This window comes from Hypanus sabinus, chromosome X1, assembly GCF_030144855.1.
Source record: "Hypanus sabinus isolate sHypSab1 chromosome X1, sHypSab1.hap1, whole genome shotgun sequence".
Taxonomy (NCBI): Eukaryota; Metazoa; Chordata; class Chondrichthyes; order Myliobatiformes; family Dasyatidae; genus Hypanus; species Hypanus sabinus.
In genome coordinates, this window is record NC_082738.1 from 10,506,667 (window position 1) to 10,524,823 (window position 18,157).

The following is an 18,157-nucleotide window of genomic DNA, read 5'->3' on the forward strand; positions in this document are numbered from 1 at the left end:
AGACAAAGGGATAGGTAGGGAATGGAGGGATATGGATCAATTGTGTAGGGAGTTAGTTTAATTCATGGGTTGAAAGGCCTGTTCCTGAGCTCTACACTCAATGGACACTCCTGACCTCACTAAAACATGCCGTGCCTTAGCAGAAGCCGCCAATTTATAGAACCAAGTTGCTCAGGTTTTAAGCCATTCAACAGTAACTCCAGTCCCTCAGTTCCAGTTAGAATCAGGTTAATGTCATCAGCATATGTCATGAGAGTTTGACAGCTTTCTGTTAACTTATCACTGCTAGTTTACAAATGAAAATGATGAGTGCAAGATGAAGAAAACCTAACGGTAAATTACATGAAGAGCTACATGGGACGAAAGCGGCCTTTTACTCACCAAGCTGCTCTCAGTGAGTGCCGAAGTCAGTCAGTACTACAGTACTACAGTACATTACGTTCAGTGAATGCTGCACTCATTTTGCATCAAGTGGTTTTCCAAACAGGTGGCTTAAGGTGGGCTGAATGGCCTTCCTATTTGCACCATCCTGGGTTATTTGACATTCATATCAGCAGTCTGCTTACACCAGAACTTAGAAGAACTTTTACTGCTAATGCAACTATTACGGAATATAACGTCTGGAGCTTTCTCTCCGCAGAAAGTGATATTAACTACCTGATGAGCATGGCCTTGAGAAAGATTGCTTTTCTCCCATTTGGCTACCTGATTGACCAGTGGCGATGGAAGGTTTTTGATGGGCGGATCCCTGAATCTGACTACAACCGAGAATGGTGGAATTTGAGGTACAATATAGTGACTGACATTCTGTGATTGCGCGTGCCACAAGAATAACTCTTGGGTGTCATATTATCAAAGGTCCTGTGAATATCCAAACACTCCACATACACTGGCACCCCATTATTGCCAAAAAACATGTACAGATTGTGGAACAAGATTCTTTTCCAGAAATCCAATTTGACTGCCAAGCCCTAATAATAGATTCTAATATTCTCCTTCAGTTTAAATGATCTGAAATTCTCAAGCAATTATTGCCTTTAAATCCCATTAATTTCTCCTATACTATATTCCTGCTAATTCATTATAGATTTTTTTATTCTTCACTATTGCTGAAAGGTTTTCTGTAACATCAGACACAATATTTTCTTTAGTTTCTCTTCCATTTCATTATCCCACAATATATTTTCTCCTCTCACTGGGGAACCCACATTAACTTTTACTAATATTTTCCTTTATACGAGGGGTGATTGATAAGTTTGTGACCTGAGGTAGAAGGAGTCAATTTTAGAAAACCTAGCACATTTATTTTTCCTACGTTTACACACTTAGTCCAGCAGTCATGGAGCATAGGGATCCCTTCTTTGTAGAAGTCATTATCTTGGACCTCCAGAAATGGTCTACAGCATGGGGTGATTGACAAGTTCGTGGCGTAAGGTAGAAGGAGATGAGTTATTAACTTCAAACTTTCTGCATAATCACTCAAAGAGTTGAACTGCATGTGCATGTAATGAGAGCTGTATAACTCATCGCTTTTTCCTTAGGCCACAAACTTATCAATCACCCCTGCTGTGGACCACCTGGAGGTCCAAGACGCTCTCGTTACATCCACGTGCAGGTCAACTCTTTGAGTGATAATGCAGAAAGTTTGAAGTTAATAACTCATCTCCTTCTACACTAGGCCACGAACTTGTCAATCACCCCTGCTGTGGACACTTTCTGGAGGTTCAAGATCTGTATGCTCCACGACCGCTGGACTAAGTGTGTAAATGTAGGAGGGGACTATGTTGAAAAACAAATGTGCTAGGTTTCTAAAATTGACTCCTTCTACCTTAGGCCATGAACTTATCAATCACCTTTCGGGACATTTCAATGGAAGCTTTATTACGGTTCTATGCTATTTTCTATCTTACTGTTATAAATAATTTTCTTTTTCCCTATCAATTTCCTGCCCATCCTTTGCTAAGTTCAGAGATGCTCCCAAATTCCAGGCTTAATGCTCTTTTTGGCAATGTTACAGGTATTTTACATCTTTCTTTATCTTCCTGATAGGTTGTTGTGGATTAAAGAGACGTACACTTAGCAGTAAGTTTATTAGGTACACCTGTACGCCTGCTCATTAATGCAAATATCTTTCAGCAACTCAATGCACAAAAACATGCAGACATGGTCAAGAGGTTCAGTTGTTGAATGGGGAAGAAATGTGATCTAAGTGAGTTTGACCGATGGGGAGATATGAGTATCTCAGAAACTCCTAGGATTTTCATGTACAACCGTCTCTGGAGTTTACAGAGGATGGTGCAAAAAAAAAACCGAGACAAAGCACCTTACCCACGTAGTGTTTAACACGGAAGAGCTCTTCAGCTTGAGAGAAACCAGGAAGTGATAGAGCTGATGCCCTGAGATTACATGGAGTCAAGGAAGATGCTGTGACTGTAGGTCTATACTCTCTGTACCATTAACCCCTCTAATGCTTCTGATCTATGGGAGCAACTGGACTCATGCAGAGAGAATGGTAGAAGAATGTGGGGAGGGGTGGTCTAACTCACCTTATGATCTGTGAGCTGATCATTTTCATCTCTATACTAAGAATTACAAAACCACTTAATTTTTCACTTTCTCCCATTGGGGTTACTAAGATTCCAGAATGTATTGTTACGTACCCCATAACTGGGTGTCTGACTAGCAAAGATAGAAGAACCCGTTGGAGTCCTGGTGATACTATTTTCAAACAGTGTTTATTAGTAAAATATACAAATCAATATCAACAATGCAAAGATAATACACGTTAGCAATACTAAACATAAAAGTGTGGGTATAATAATAATCAATAATAAACCAGCTCTGTCGATGTCTAGGGGATAATGAATGGTCATATGTGAATATAAAGTTCAGTTCCGTTCATACGTGCTGAGGTAGTTGTTGGTGGTTTTGTTGTAATTGTTGGAGAGAGAGAGCGAGAGAACAGTGACAGCTACAGTCAGGCAAACCTTCCTTTACGTTCTTGATCGGTCGATGTGTTGTTGTGGCCATTCAGGTGTGACCCCTCTATCCTTCAGCTAGACCGTTCTTCTGTGGTGGACTCGTCACCCAGGCAAGGGTGGACACACACACAAGCCCCCACCGGTCCTGCTATAACACTGTGAGTTAAACTGACCGATCCTTTGCTCGGTCCCCGATGCCCCACACCTTTATGTGGGTTCCAACACTCAAGCAGTGCTCACTAGTGTGTCTCCTGGTGTGTCTGAGGGGTGTCTCCCCAGACCTCACTTTTATCCCCACTCACGGGGTCTCAGGTGTCAATCGGTTTTGAATGGCTTAGCCCATCAAACCAGCCCACTCCGGCTGTCCACTGAGGAATTTTAATGAACAGAATGGTACCAAGTAAACAGCCCTCTCCGGAGCCAGAAGTCTTTCAGGAGTCATAATATGGTGGAACAACAAGTCCCTCTCTCATGATGTTATCTCTCCCTTGTCTGAAGCAGATGTTCCAGTCCCATTATGTTGTCCCTTTGTCTCTCTTTCTCTCTCATTAGCAGCGTGGTTACAGTAACAGATTGTGATTCCCCCGGGGGGGGGGCTTGGGCAACTTTGTACCCTTCCGCCCATCAGAGCTGTTCATCCTTCGTAACAGTATCAAGTGCAAGACTTTTTATGACAGCATTTCCTAACCCATGGCCTCCCAATCAAGAGAACCAAAACAACAGGCTGATGGGAGTACCATGATCTCCATTTCCTCTCCATGTCACATACTCATCATCACTATTGGGTCTGAGTTCTGGAATTCTCCATTTGACAACCTTCATCACACAGACAACAGCAGTTCAAGAATAAAAGGTCTCCTTCTCTAGAAAAATTAGTAATAAGCAATCATTGCTAGTGAGGCCATGGTGGATCCTTTGGTGAATGATTACCAGTCAAACCCTATCAAGATGTTCATATATTATTGGCTGCACTCAGTACGCTTTTCCCCCCTAGATCCTGAGGAGAATTTTTTTTAAGCTTGAGGATAGATGCAAAACTTGGGTCTGTTTTGTGCCCATCTTACCTTGTACATCTTATCCACAGGTTAAAATATCAAGGTCTGTGTCCTCCTGTCCCTCGCACAGAGGAAGATTTTGATCCTGGTGCAAAGTTCCACATTCCTTCAGCTGTCCCATACATCAGGTATTTCTCCAGCTCTCAAATTGTGTCAATGTATCTAATGGTCTGTTTAACACAAAGATCTCAAGTTTTCAAATCTTCAGGATATCCTAGACACACCAGCACATAAAAAATGATCTCCTTCATCCAGCAATCCAGGGAGAAAATCAACATGATATTAATAATATTGTTTTCTTTCTTCAGCAATCAGTTATAAAATTAACAGAGTTGAGAAAAATACAGTTTCACAGCCTGGAGGTGGGTTGGGGGTGGGGGGGAGGGAGGGGTGTGGAAGGTCACCTGATGGAAATTGCAAAAATTTTGTCCACCCAAAGACATTGACCATTTGTTATATCATCAGAATAACATCATAAATGTTTCAGTCAGAAGAATGTTGAGGCATGGTCTGATTAAATGATCTGGAAATCAGATATGGTGTGTGAGGTGAGAATTTGGCCAATTCAGAAAAAATTCCTGAGATAAAAGCTCACAGTGTAGGAGATCACAAACCAGCACATTGACAAAACACAAAAGGCTTTGGTTGGCAACATCTAATATGAGCAGCATGCTAGAAACACTGGGCCTTGACTTTTTACAATTTCTACAAATGACTTGGATGAAGGCACCAAAGGTATGGTTGCTAATTTACTGATGACACAATGAAAGGTAGGAGAACAAGAAGAGGGCATAAGAAGGCTAAGATATGTAGGAGCCTGGAAGAGTGAGTGAGGACTTGCCTGATAAGAACAAGATCATGAGGTGGATGTGCAGATTTATGTGGAGAGGATGTATTCTCTTAAAATAAGTGGCCACCCATTGAAGAGAAAGATGCAACAACTTTATTTTCTCTCAGAGTGTCATAAGTCTTTGGAATCTCTTTCTCACAAAAGTATTGGAAGCAGAATTTTGAATATTTTTTACAGCAGAGGCAGATACTGTATATTCTTGACAAATAAGAGGATCAAAGGTTATGGCAATGAAGAGTTTACAGTCAGATTGGACATGATCTTATTAAGTAATAGAGCAGGCTTGAGGGCCCCAGTGTTGACCACAGTTTGTGTGTTTGACTGTATCTGTTATGATTAATGTTAACTTCAGGCACTAACTGTTCCAGTTTTGTTTGTTGATAAATGCACAATGGTGTAGGAGCACTTTGTTCTATGGCTTACAATTTAAAAGGTAAATAAGAGCCCTATCTTTACTGGATTAAAATGTTCAAAAATTAAATTTGATATCAAACAAAAATGTCAATTAATTGAGTACAGTAAGTAAGAGAGATCAGGCCCTTTTGCTGTTATCTGTGACACACACTCATTATGTAGACCAGTAGTTGGTCCTGTTGATGTATCGTACCTGCAATTTGTGCAATTATTTATTTAGAGATACAACACTGTAACAGTCCCTTCCGGCCCAACAAGCCTGCACCACTTCATTCACTTGGCACTCAATGTCAGTAAGACGAAAGAGCTGATTGTGGACTTCAGGAAGGGTAAGACAAAGGAACACATACCAATCCTCATAGAGGGATCAGAAGTGGAGAGAGTGAGCAGTTTCAAGTTCCTGGGTGTCAAGATCTCTGAGGATCTAACCGGGTCCCAACATATCAATGTAGTTATAAAGAAGGCAAGACAGCGACTATACTTCATTCGGAGTTTGAAGAGATTTGGCTTGTCAACAAATACACTCAAAAACTTCTATAGTTGTACCATGGAGAGCATTCTGACAGGCTACATCACTGTCTGGTATGGGGGGAAAGCTACCGAACAGGACCAAAAGAAGTTGTAAAGGATTGTAAATTTAGTCAGCTCCATCTTGGATACTAGCTTACAAAGTACCCAGGACATCTTTAGGGAGTGTTGTCTCAGAAAGGCAGCATCCATTATTAAGGACCTCCAGCACCCAGGGCATGCCCTTTTCTCACTGTTACCATCAGGTAGGAGGTACAGAAGCCTGAAGGCACACACTCAGCAATTCAGGAACAGCTTCTTCCCCTCTGCCATTAGATTCCTAAATGGATATTGAATCCTTGGACACTACCTCATTTTATTTAATATACAGTATTTCTGTTTTTTGCATGACTTTTAAAATCTATATAATATAAATATACTGTAATTGATTTTTTTTTCTCTTCTAGATTACGTATTGCATTGAACTGCTGCTGCTAAGTTAACAAATTTCATATCACATGCTGGTGATAATAAACCTGATTCTGATTACACCTATATGACCAATTAACATAATTGGAACACGGTCACGAGAGAACATACAAACTCCTTGTAGGCAGCGGTGGAATTGAATTTGAGTTGCTGGCGCTGTAATTGTGTTATGCTACTATGCTGTCTCAATGATCATTGATAATAATCGTTGAATTAGTGCCTGATCCAACTACAAAGTGGGATAAGCTCCACAAGGGCTGCTTGTTGAACCAATGGCCCAAAGACTGCAAGATGAAAGACCACACCTGCTCCTGCATTAGTGAAGCATATAGATGGTCCTGATGGAGAGCCTTGGCTCAAAACATCGACTGCGTATTCCTCTCCATGGATGCTGAGTTCCTTCAGCATTTTGTGTGTGTTACTCAGATTTCACAAGACCACAAGATCACAAAACAAAGGAGCAGAAGCAGGCCATTCGGCCCATCGAGCCTGCTCCGCCACTCACCACGAGCTAAACTATTCTCCCATCTAGTTCCAATTTCCAGCTTTTTCCCCATATCCCTTGATACCCTGACTAATTAGATACCTATCAATCTCCTCCTAAAACACCCTCAATGATTGGGCCTCCACAGCTGTATGTGGCAACGAATTCCATAAACCCACGACCCTCTGGCTAAAAAAATTTCTCCTCATCTCTGTTTTAAATGGGAACCCTCTAATTCTAAGACTGTGACCTCTTGTCCTGGACTCACCCACCAAGGGAAACAGCCTTTCCACATCTACCCTGTCCAACCCTTTCAACATTCGAAATGTTTCTATGAGATCCCCTCTCATTCTTCTATATTCTAATGAATACAGTCCAAGAGCCAACAAATGCTCCTCACATGTTAGCCCCTAAAATCATAATATGATTTCCAGCATCAGCAGAATCTCTTGTGTTTATGGTTGGGTGCTAACTAAAGAGACACAGGCAGAGCCAATGAACAAGCTGCTTATCCGCATTCCTCACCTTTGATACCCCCAAGATGTAAATGGCCTCCACAGAAACAAAGAAAGCCTACAGCACAATACAGGCCCTTCGGCCCACAATGCTGTCCTGAACACGACCTTACCTTAGGAATTATCTAAGGTTATCCATAGCCCTCTATTTTTCTAAGCTCCCTGTACCTATCCAGGAGTTTCTTAAAATACTCTATCGTATCTGCCTCCACCACCGACACCGGCAGCCCATTCCACACACCCACCACACTCTGCGTAAAAAAAAAAAAAAAAACCTTACCCCTGACATCTCCTCTGTACCTCTGTTCACTCAACCTATTCTCATAAGAATGCTCTCCAAACCAGGCAGCATCCTTGTAAATTTCCTCTGCACCCTTTCTGTGCTTTCCACGTCCTTCCTGTAGTGAGGCGACCAGAATTGAGCACAGTACTCCAAGTGGGGTTTGACCAGGGTCCTATATAGCTCTTAAACTCAGTCCCATGATTGATGAAGGCCAGTGCACCGTGTGCCTTCTTAACCATAGAGTCAACCAGCACAGCATACTTATTAAGTCACCCAGATAAGACCAAAATTCTTTGTGAACCGCAGGTGGTGACAAGAATCAGAAATAGGAATCCAGTGTGAGAGGCAGGAAAGAGATCCAATCAATTTCACAGGAATTAAATTGAATTCTATGCAATAACCTACTGAAATGATTCTGTTCAGCAGAATAATGACAACATTACTAATCTTCATGAACATGTTCAGCTATCCAATACCCCTGAAATCTACTTGCCTCACTTTTTCTCAGGTACTTTGTAAGCTATATCATCCAGTTCCAGTTCCACGAGAGTCTTTGTAAAGCTGCTAATCAAAATGGGCCTCTCTACAAATGTGACATCTACCAGTCAAAGGAAGCTGGACAACGCATTGGGTAAGGACTATGTAAAAGAACCATCACGGTCTACCTCTAGAATTATGTTACTTTGTGTAGCGATTAAGTGAAACACGTGAATACCAGTAATAGGGGTGCAACATTTGAGGTTGTAGTCTGGTAATCCAGAGGAATTTAAATTTAAATTGAATTGAGATTTGGTGATGATAATCGGATATGAATTGCCTTTAAATATATGATAATAACATTTAAGAAGCGTTTAGGCAAGAGACATGAAGAGCCTGGGAATGAAGGATATAGATCATGTGCAGCCAGATGAGTAGTTTAAATTGGCATCAAGATCAGTGTCAACATCTTGGGCCAAAGGGCATCTGTTCTGTACAGTTCCATACTGAACTCAATGTTCCATCTAACTGACTGAAGCTCTTTGAGAAGGATGGAGCTGCATTTATATAACACTCGACCCTCTTCCCCACACCATGCAAACTCCAGCTGCCCCCTGAAATGATCTATCAAGCCAATACTACCTTCTCAAGGGCATTTGGGTGTAAACATTGTCCCTGTTATAGAGATCCTGATCTCAGAAACTAAATAAAGCAAACAAAAGTTACACATTAGCACAAAATTAACATTCACATGCAGAGGTGACACAGGGCAGAAAATAGAAAATCACTTTATTCAAGCCCTGCTCTCCTTTGCCAAGGTTTACATGTCGTGGGAAACATCCTACTGCTGTAATGCACAGTTAGCTTGACTTGCACTTATCAAGACCTCCCAGCACCACCAACAGTCAGACCAGGGATTCGGTCAGATAGTCCCTGACCTCACGTATTTCCATCTCCTTTCAATAGGGCCATCGTGATCTCACTGGAAGAGACCACTGGCTGTCCACTGGGAAATTTTCTTCAATCCCTGAAATAAGCGATTTCAGCTGCTCACAAGATAACCCAGTTCAGGATAATCTAGGAACCTTTTGCTTCGTAGTCAATAAGGGGTTCCTAGAATGTCATTTTCCAAGTGTGACAGTGGAAAAGTGTGTACAGAACTGGAGGAGATAGCAGAGGTACTTAATGAATACTTTGCTTCAATTATTCACTCCAGAAAAGGGCCTTGGCGATTGTAGGGATGACTTACAGCAGACTGAGAAGCTTGAGCATGGAGATATTAAGGAAGAGAATGTGCTGGAGCTTTTGGAAAGCATCAAGTTGGATAAGTCACAGCGACTGGACGAGATATATCCCAGGCTATTGTGGAAGGCGAGGGAGGAGATTGCTGAGCCTCTGGTGATGATCTTTGGGGATGGGAGAGGTTCCAGAGGATTGGAGGGTTGCAGATGTTGTTCCATTATTCAAGCAAGGGAGTAGAGATAGCCCAGGAAATTATAGACCAGTGAGTCTTATTTCAGTGGTTGGTGCCTTGGAGAAGATCCTGAGAGCCAGGATTTATGAACATTTGGAGAGGTATAATATTATTAGGAATAGTCAGCATGGCTTTGTCAAAGGCAGGTTGTGCCTTATATAAATGCAATGTGACTAAACACATTGATGACAGTAGAGCAGTAGATGTAGTGTATATGGATTTCAGCAAGGCATTTGATAAGGTAGCCCATGCCAGGCTTATTGAGAAAGTAAGGAGGCATGGGTTCCAAGGGGACATTGCTTCGTGGATCCAGAACTGGCTTGCCCACAGAAGGCAAAGAATGGTTGCTGAGGGGTCATATTCTGCATGGAGGTCAGTGACCAGTGGTGTGTCTCAGGGATCTGTTCTGGGACCCCCTACTCTTCGTGATTTTTATAAATGACCTGGATGAGGAAGTGGAGGGATGCGTTACTAAGTTTGCTGATGACACAAAGATTGGAGGTGTTATGGTTAGAGTTGAGGGCTGACAGAGTTTACAGCGGGATATTGATAGGATGCAAAACTGGGCTGAGAAGTGGCAGTGCTCAATTCTGGTCACCTCATTACAGGAGAGATGTGGAAACTATAGAGAGGGTGCAGAGGAGATTTACAAGGATGTTGCCTGGATTGGTGAGCATGCCTTATGAAAACCGGTTGAGAGAACTCAGCCTTTTTTCCTTGGAGCGACGGAGGATGAGATGTGACCTGATAGAGGTGTACAAGATGATGGGAGCCACTGAGTGTGTGGATAGTCAGAGGTTTTTTCCCAGGGATGAAATGGCTAGCACAAGAGGGCACAGTTTGAAGGTGCTGGGGAGTAGGTACAAAGGAGATGTCAGGGGTAAGTTTTTTACGCAGAGAGTGGTGAGTGTGTGGAATGGGCTGCCAGCGGCGGTAGTGGAGCCGGATACGATAGGGTCTTTCAAGAGACTCCTGGATAGGTACATGGAGCTTAGAAAAATAGAGGGCTATAGGTAAGCCTAGTAATTTCTAAGGTAAGTACATGTTTGGCACAGCATTGTGGGCCGAAGGGCCTGTATTGTGCTGTCAGTTTTCTATGTTTCTGAGCCATGACCAACAGTGGAGTACAAATCCCTTCAGTGTAATGGAGCCAGTGTTATTTTGGGTGGAACTCTCCGGTTTACCTTCTCTCCTCAAAGCTCTGCTATCTGTGACTGAGGACCAAACCTGGCATCTGACTCCTCTATGTCTCCACCTCAGGGATGCCATGAAGCTAGGAAGCAGCAAGCCATGGTACGAGGCCATGAAAGTGATCACTGGGGACACACGCATGTCAGCTGCTTCCCTGATGAAGTACTTTGAGCCGTTGGTCGAATGGCTCAAAGCCGAAAACAAGAAGAACAAAGAGGTATTGGGATGGCCCGACTATGACTGGAGGCCAGGTTAGTAATGTTAAAAAAGTTTAAAAAAATACTTCTGAAGAGAGTGTCCCTTAAATCTAGATCTCAGGACCTCAGGGTGATCACACAAGGCAATGCAGAAATCCAAGAGTCATCTCACACTCCTCAAATGCTAAACAACTGCCTTACCATCAGCCTCCACTCGCTCATGCCATCAATCCATATTCACCATCCAACCCCTTATCTACCGCCTCTGTTACGTATCCGCGGTGCAAGAATGGCAATGGAGTAGTATTGTTTAATGATTTTACTTGTAATGTTAGTAACGGTACATGCCGGGCAGCTTACAGTGTGGAAGTGACGAACCGGGCCCGCCGAGACAAACAACATGCTCTCTAGAAAGCCTGCGCCAAAAAGAGAGAGCCCTCCTTGCACAGGAGGCCCAATCGATTCATTGTGCTATCAAATGGCCACATCCACGCTCACCACATTCTCACAATCGTTACGATATGGTGCACTCTCTCTGCCTACCTACAAGGCCCCTCACCTACCAACTCAACAACCCCCTCACCTGCCACCCAAACAACCCCTCACATACCACACCTAACATACTTTCCCTGCATGCCTCCAACAGCCCACACCCCCCACCCTACCAACCACTCACAAGCCACAATGCCAACCCCTCATCTAACACCTACAAAACCCCCACTTTCCCACCTGAATGACTCTTCACCTACCACCCCCAACAAGCCCTTGCTGTCTGCCTCCAACAGCCCCTCACCTGCCCACCATGCAAGCTCCTTGACTGGCCCCTCTGCCAACCCCTCATCGCTCTGCCCAATAGATGATCACCTGCCCATCAAGCTGCTATGGAGGCCAGGGGTCAGTTAAAAATGTCTAGACCAAGATTGATACTAACAGATATGGTGCAATACCAAGTGCACAGAGATCAAGCCTGGGTGACCTGTGATCTAACTGATTACTCTTCTCCTGCTCTGACGTCCAATATTAATTTTGACGTCGTGAAGAGCAGCCAAAGGGACCTTGTTGGGCTTGATGGGAAAAGGTCTGGCAAATGGATTATAAAGTAGGATTGTAGATTTGCCATCAGATCAGATGGAATAATGACATTGTAGCCATTAGTGAGACTTGGTTGCAGGAGGGGCTGGACTGGCAGCCCAATATTACAAATCCCATTGTTTTAGACGCTTTAGAGCCAGAGGGTTTAAAGGTAAAGAGTGGTATTACTAATCTGAAAAAAAAGTCACACAACGGCTCAGACAAGACAGAATGGAGAGCTCATCTACTGAGGCTATATGGATGGAACTGAAGAATAAGAAAGGGAATTATATTACAGACTACCCAGCAGTCCATGGGATTTAGAGGAGCAATTTTGTTAGTGATAGCAGACTGTTGCAAGAAACATGAGGTGATTTTAACTTTGCACATATTGACAGGGATTCCCATACTGTAAAATAACTAGAAGGGATAGAATTTGTCAAATGTGTTCAGGAAGATTTCTTTCCTCAGTTCATGGAAGTCCCAATAAGAGAGCATGTGATATTAGGGAATGAGAGTGGGAAGGTTACAGAAGTTTGCGTAGGGGAATGCTTTGCTTTAGTGATCATAATGACAAAGGTTTTAAGATAATTATGGAAAAGGATAGGTCTGGTTGTCAGATTCTAAATTGGACAAAGGGCAATTTTGATGGCACCAGAAAGGATCTGGCAAGTGTGGATTCGGACAAGTTGTTCTCTGGCAAAGGTGTACTTGGTAAGTGGGAGACTTCAAAAGTGCATTCTGAGAGCATAGGGTTTGTACATTCATCTCAGAAGAAAAGGCAAAGATAATAGGTTTGGTGAACCTTGGTTTTTGAGAGATACTGAGATCCTGGTTAAGAAAAATAAGGAGGTGCATATCAGGTATAGGCAGGTAGGAACAGATGAGGTGCTTATGGAGTATAAGAAATTCAAGAGAACACTTATGAATGAAACCAGGAGGGCTAAAAGAAAGCATGATTCCATGCATGGAGTGAAAAGGAATGGGAAAAAAATTAAATTAATGTTTTGCATCTGTATTTACTTGGGAATCAGAGTGTCTAAACCCCAGAGGCTGTCGCGATTGGGAGTGTACCATAACATAAGCTAATCAGCCCTTCACCAACTCTGCATTCAGTGTGATCATGGCTGATGTTTGACATTAGTGCTGCTTTCCAGTGCCAAGCTCATATTGCTTGGTTCCCTTATTATCCAAAAACTTTCCATCTCTGTCACGAGTACGCACTGTAACCAAGCTGCAATGGTCATCTCTATTCAACTCTCCTGAGGTGAAAAGGTCTCCCCCAGTCTCAGTTCTGAGTGGCCAGTCTTTGAGTCAGTCCTTGGTTCTTAGTACACATCCAGAGGAAACATCAGAAATAAAAATTGAAATACTCAGCAAGTCATGTATCTTATGTGGAAGGAGAAAGAGACTTAATATTTCGGGTCCCCAGAATCCATCATAACTGGGAAAGAGAGAGAGTAAGTTTGTTTTCAGTTGCAGAGGAATTAAGGAGAGATGTTAGAACAAAGGCAATATTTCCGATAGGGTGAGACCACTTGTGGCAGTCAAAATCATGCTTCTTTGCATTTTATTGGACTTGCCCGTCAAGCTAGGCTGTACTAATTGATAGAGAAAAACTGAACTAAGTTCCTCTGGGTCTCCAGGTGCACAGTCCAGAGACGTAGTGGACTGTGTCATTGTGCACCTGGAGACCCAGAGGAAACCCATGCCGTCACAGAGAGAACGTAGAAACCCCTTTTAGGCAGTGGCAGGAATTGAACTCGGGTTGCCTGTACTGCAAAGCATTGTGCTAACCACTACACTGCCACCATAATAATAACTGACTCAGATGTGTGATTCAGTACTGTAGCCTTGCTCAATATACACTGTGTCGTCCAGAGTACAGACAAGACTGCCTCATTACCTCCGCAGAATAACTACATTACTGCAGCAATACCACTACACTACTACCTCCATACTGCTACAATAGTGCTGCAGTACTGTGCAGCTCAATCGCAGTGCTGCTGCAATATGATTACAGCGTATCTACAGGAAAGCCGGGATATTGTTGCAGATTTCTACTGAAAGGATATGGTACTGTTACAGTATGACTACAGTCCTGTAGCAGGACAGCTGCAATAAATGCAGCAGTACTACAGAAACCCACTGTAACACTGCAGAATCTTTGCAATACGGCCGCAGGTTGGCCCTGGTACAGATATGATGTAGGTGCAGTAGAGCAACATTGCTGCTACAGTACTGACTCAGTTTGGCTGGAGGACTGCAACAGTGCAGCTACGATACCGCTGCGGTACAGTTGCTGTTCTGCTGCAACAGGGCTAACCTAACGTATGAGGAACATTTGATGGCTCTGGGCGTGTACTTGCTGGAGTTTAGAAGAATGAGGAGGGGAGGGATCTCATTGGAGCCTATTGAATATTAAAAGGCCAAGACAGAGTGGATGTAGAGAGGATGTTTCCTATAGTGGGAGAGTCTGACCAGAGGCCACAATCTCAGAATAGAGGAGCGTCCCTTTAGAACAGAGATGAGGAGTAATTTATTTGCCAGAGGGTGGCAAATCTGTGGAATTAATTGCCTCAGACACACATGGAGGCAAAGTCTTTGGGTATATTTAAAGCAGAGAGTGATAGGTACTTGATTAGTCAGTGTGTCAAAGGTTTAGGTGTATAAGATGATGAGAGGCATTGATTGTGTGGATAGTCAGAGGCTTTTTCCCAGGGCTGAAATGGCTAGCACAAGAGGGCACAGTTTTAAGGTGCTTGGAAGTAGGTACAGAGGAGATGTCAGGGGTAAGTTTTTTACGCAGAGAGTGGTGAGTGTGTGGAATGAGGTGGAGGCAGATATGATAGGGTCTTTCAAGAGATTCTTGGATAGGTACATGAAGCTTAGAAAAATAGAGGGCTATGGGCAACCCTAGGTAATTTTTAAGGTAAGGACATGTTTGGAACAGCATTGTGGGCTGAAGGGCCTGTATTGTGCTGTAAGTTTTCTATGTTTCTATGTTACGGGAAGAAGGCAGAAGAAAGGTTGAGAAGGATAATAAATCAGAAATCCCCTCTGCCATCAGATTTCTGAATGGAACATGAAACAACCAATGAATTTACTATTTTTGTAAAATACTCACTATTTTTGGCTCTCTTTTCGCACTAGTTATTTATTTATTTTTACTATCCTGTATATATACATTTAGTAGCCACTCTGTTAGGTACCTCCCATACCTAATGAAGTGGCCAGTGAGTGTATGTTCATGGTGCTCTGTTGCTGTAGCCCATCCACTTCAAGGTTCGACATGTTGCGCTTTCAGAGATGCTCTTCTACACACCACTGTTGTAAGGTGTGGTTATTTGAGTTACTGTCACCTTCCTGTCCGCTTAACCAGTCTGATCATTCTCCTCTGACCTCTCTCGTTAAGAAGATGTTTTCACCCTCTCACTGGATTTTTTTTTTGTTTTTCACACCATTCTCTGTAAACTCTGGAGATTGTTGTGCATGAAAATCCCAGGGGATCAGCAGTTTCTGAGATACTCAAACCACCCTGTCTGGCACCAGCAATCATTCTGGGGTCAAAGTCACTTCGATCACATTTCTTCCCCTTTCTGATGTTTGGTCTGAACAACAACTGAACCTCTTGACCATGTCTGCGTGCTTTTACGCATTGAGCTGCTGACATGTGATTGGCTGATTAGATGCTGTACTGTGCAAAATTCTAGCTGTACTGTTGCCACAGAAAAAAAAATTCATGTTATATGTGAGTAATGATAATCCTGATTCTGATATGGGTCTCTATTGTGGACTGAGAGTGGGAAGGGGGCAGGGAGAGGGGAGTCACGGTTGGGAAAGGGAAAGGGAGAGACCCATGATCAATAAACCAATTGTTTGGAATCAAATGACCTTGCCTGGTGTCTCAGGGTTGGGTGTGTCTGCACCTGCACCACCCCCTGCCCCTGGCACACCTTCTCTGCCACCTGTCCCACACCTCTCCCACAGTGCCCCACCCTCACCCTTCCCAACATCCTTTGCTCCCGCCAGATTTACAAACTCGCTCTGTGCTCCACATTGACAAATACAGTACTGTGCAAAAGTCTTAGGCACCTTAGCTATATATGTGTGGGTAAGTATAGTCAAAATCATCATTACTGTACCTACTCATGCTGAATCACTCTACATACACTTGCCATAATATCTTCAGATTCAGTTTCAGTTCATTCATTTATCGCGTGTACATCAAAACACACAGTGAAATGCATCGTTTGTGTTAACAAACAACAAAATCTAAGGGTGTGCTGGGGGCAGCCTGCAAGTGTTACCACACATTCCAGCACCAACATAGCATGTCCACCATGTTTGGCAGAACAATACAGAACACAAAACTACAGCAGCCCTTCCCACACACATGGTCAGGCCTCAAGCCTCCAGTTTCCAGGTTTCAACCTCTGGACTTCTGATCAACCTTTGGGTTCCAGTCTTTGGTATCAACCCCCAGACTAGCCAATGACAGGCTCCCAAACTCCAGATGAGCTCCAGGTTTGAACACGGGGCACACCGCCAGTCCAGCCCTCAGGCCTCCCACTCGCATGACGTTCGAGCATGGAGTGAAGGCCTGAACAGGGGATGTCCATCATCAACCAATACACATCATAACACTACCTATAATTCAACTAATGGAATATATACTGTATCCAGTCATCAATGCTTTCTATGAAACATTATTATTATTAGCTTGAAAAATGCATGGGAATATTTAAATAAAGTTAGATTTTCATAAGTCAGGTCATACTTAACTTGACGAGCCCTTGTATATAAAACATACACAGCAAATCCTGTAGTTTGTGGCTTTAACTAAACCTTCTAATCTATTGAGAAACAAATTGTTCATCTATCTGTAGCATCCATTCATCGTCATTTGATTATCTGCCAATTATCTATAAACGTCTGTCTCCAACCACGTATAAGATCAATATATTCACAGCTCACCCTTACTTGCTTAACTGATTGAATAATGGCTTTTTATTTCTATATCTATGAATTTTGCATAATGTTTAATCCATAGCCATCCCAAAATTTTACTGTGGTAAGGTAGATTCCAGGAAAGATCAATCACCTTCTCCATGCCACTCTGTTGGTGAAAAAAAAATTTCATTTGCTTTCTAGCTGGGGCTTGTTATTATTGTCAAAGTGACCCTACTACTCCGAGTCTCCTTGGGCTGTGTGACATGGTTACTGCCTACTCAATGCAATAGGTCCTGGGCCAATAGACTGGCTCTTCAAGGCATCTCTGGACCACAATATTGCTCAGAGTAGTAAACGGGGTTTAAGTGTCTCCATATGTCCTGTGGGTTTCCTCTCACAGGTTAGTAGGTTAATTGGTCCATAAGACTATAAGATATTGGAGCAGAAACAGGCTGTTCGGCCCATTGAGCCAGCTCCACCATTTCATCATGGCTGATAAAATTTTCCCTCCCACCTCCAGTCTCCTGCCTTCCCCGTATCCCTTCATTGCCCTGACCAATCAAGAATCTATCAACTTCTGCCATAAATATACATAAAGACTTGGCCTCCGCAGCTGCCTGTGGCAGCGAATTCCACAGATTCACCACCCTCTGGCTAAAGAAATTCCTCCTCATCTCCATTCTAAAGGACACCCCTCTATTCTGAGGCTCTGCCCTCCGGTCTCAGACTCTCCCACCATAGGGAACATCTTCTCCACATCCACTCTATCGTGGCCTTTCACCATTCAATAGGTTTCAATGAGGCCACCCCTCATTCTACTGAATTCCAGCGAATACAGACACTCTTCATAAGACAAGCCATTTAATCCTGGAATCATTTTCGATAACTTCCTTTGAACTCTCTCCAGTTGCAGCACATCCTTTCTAAGATAAGGGGCCCAAAACTGCTCACAATACTCCAAAAGAGGCCTCAACAGTGCTTTATAAAGTCCCAACATTACATCCTTGCTTTTACACTCTAGTCCTCTTGAAATAAATGCTAATGTCGCATTTGCCTTCCACATCACAGACTCACCACGACCTCCAAATTAATCTTTAGGGAATCCTGCACAAGGACTCTCAAGTCCCTTTGCACTTCAAATTTTTGTATTTTCTGTCCATTTAGAAAATAATCAACCTTTTCATTTCTTCTACCAAAGCACATGACCATATAACCA

The 18,157-nt window shown here is 43.0% G+C and overlaps 1 protein-coding gene across 2 annotated transcripts in view; it reads left to right on the forward strand.

Moving 5' to 3' along the window:
- Window positions 1-18,157, forward strand: part of ace (angiotensin I converting enzyme (peptidyl-dipeptidase A) 1) — a 153,639-nt gene that overhangs the window by 104,919 nt on the left and 30,563 nt on the right. For both annotated transcript variants that reach the window (XM_059955758.1, XM_059955757.1), the window contains exons 21-24: window positions 641-785; window positions 4,066-4,164; window positions 8,087-8,209; window positions 10,790-10,971. In XM_059955758.1, the coding sequence (XP_059811741.1) occupies window positions 641-785; window positions 4,066-4,164; window positions 8,087-8,209; window positions 10,790-10,971 (549 nt within the window). The remainder of the gene's footprint in view (window positions 1-640; window positions 786-4,065; window positions 4,165-8,086; window positions 8,210-10,789; window positions 10,972-18,157) is intronic.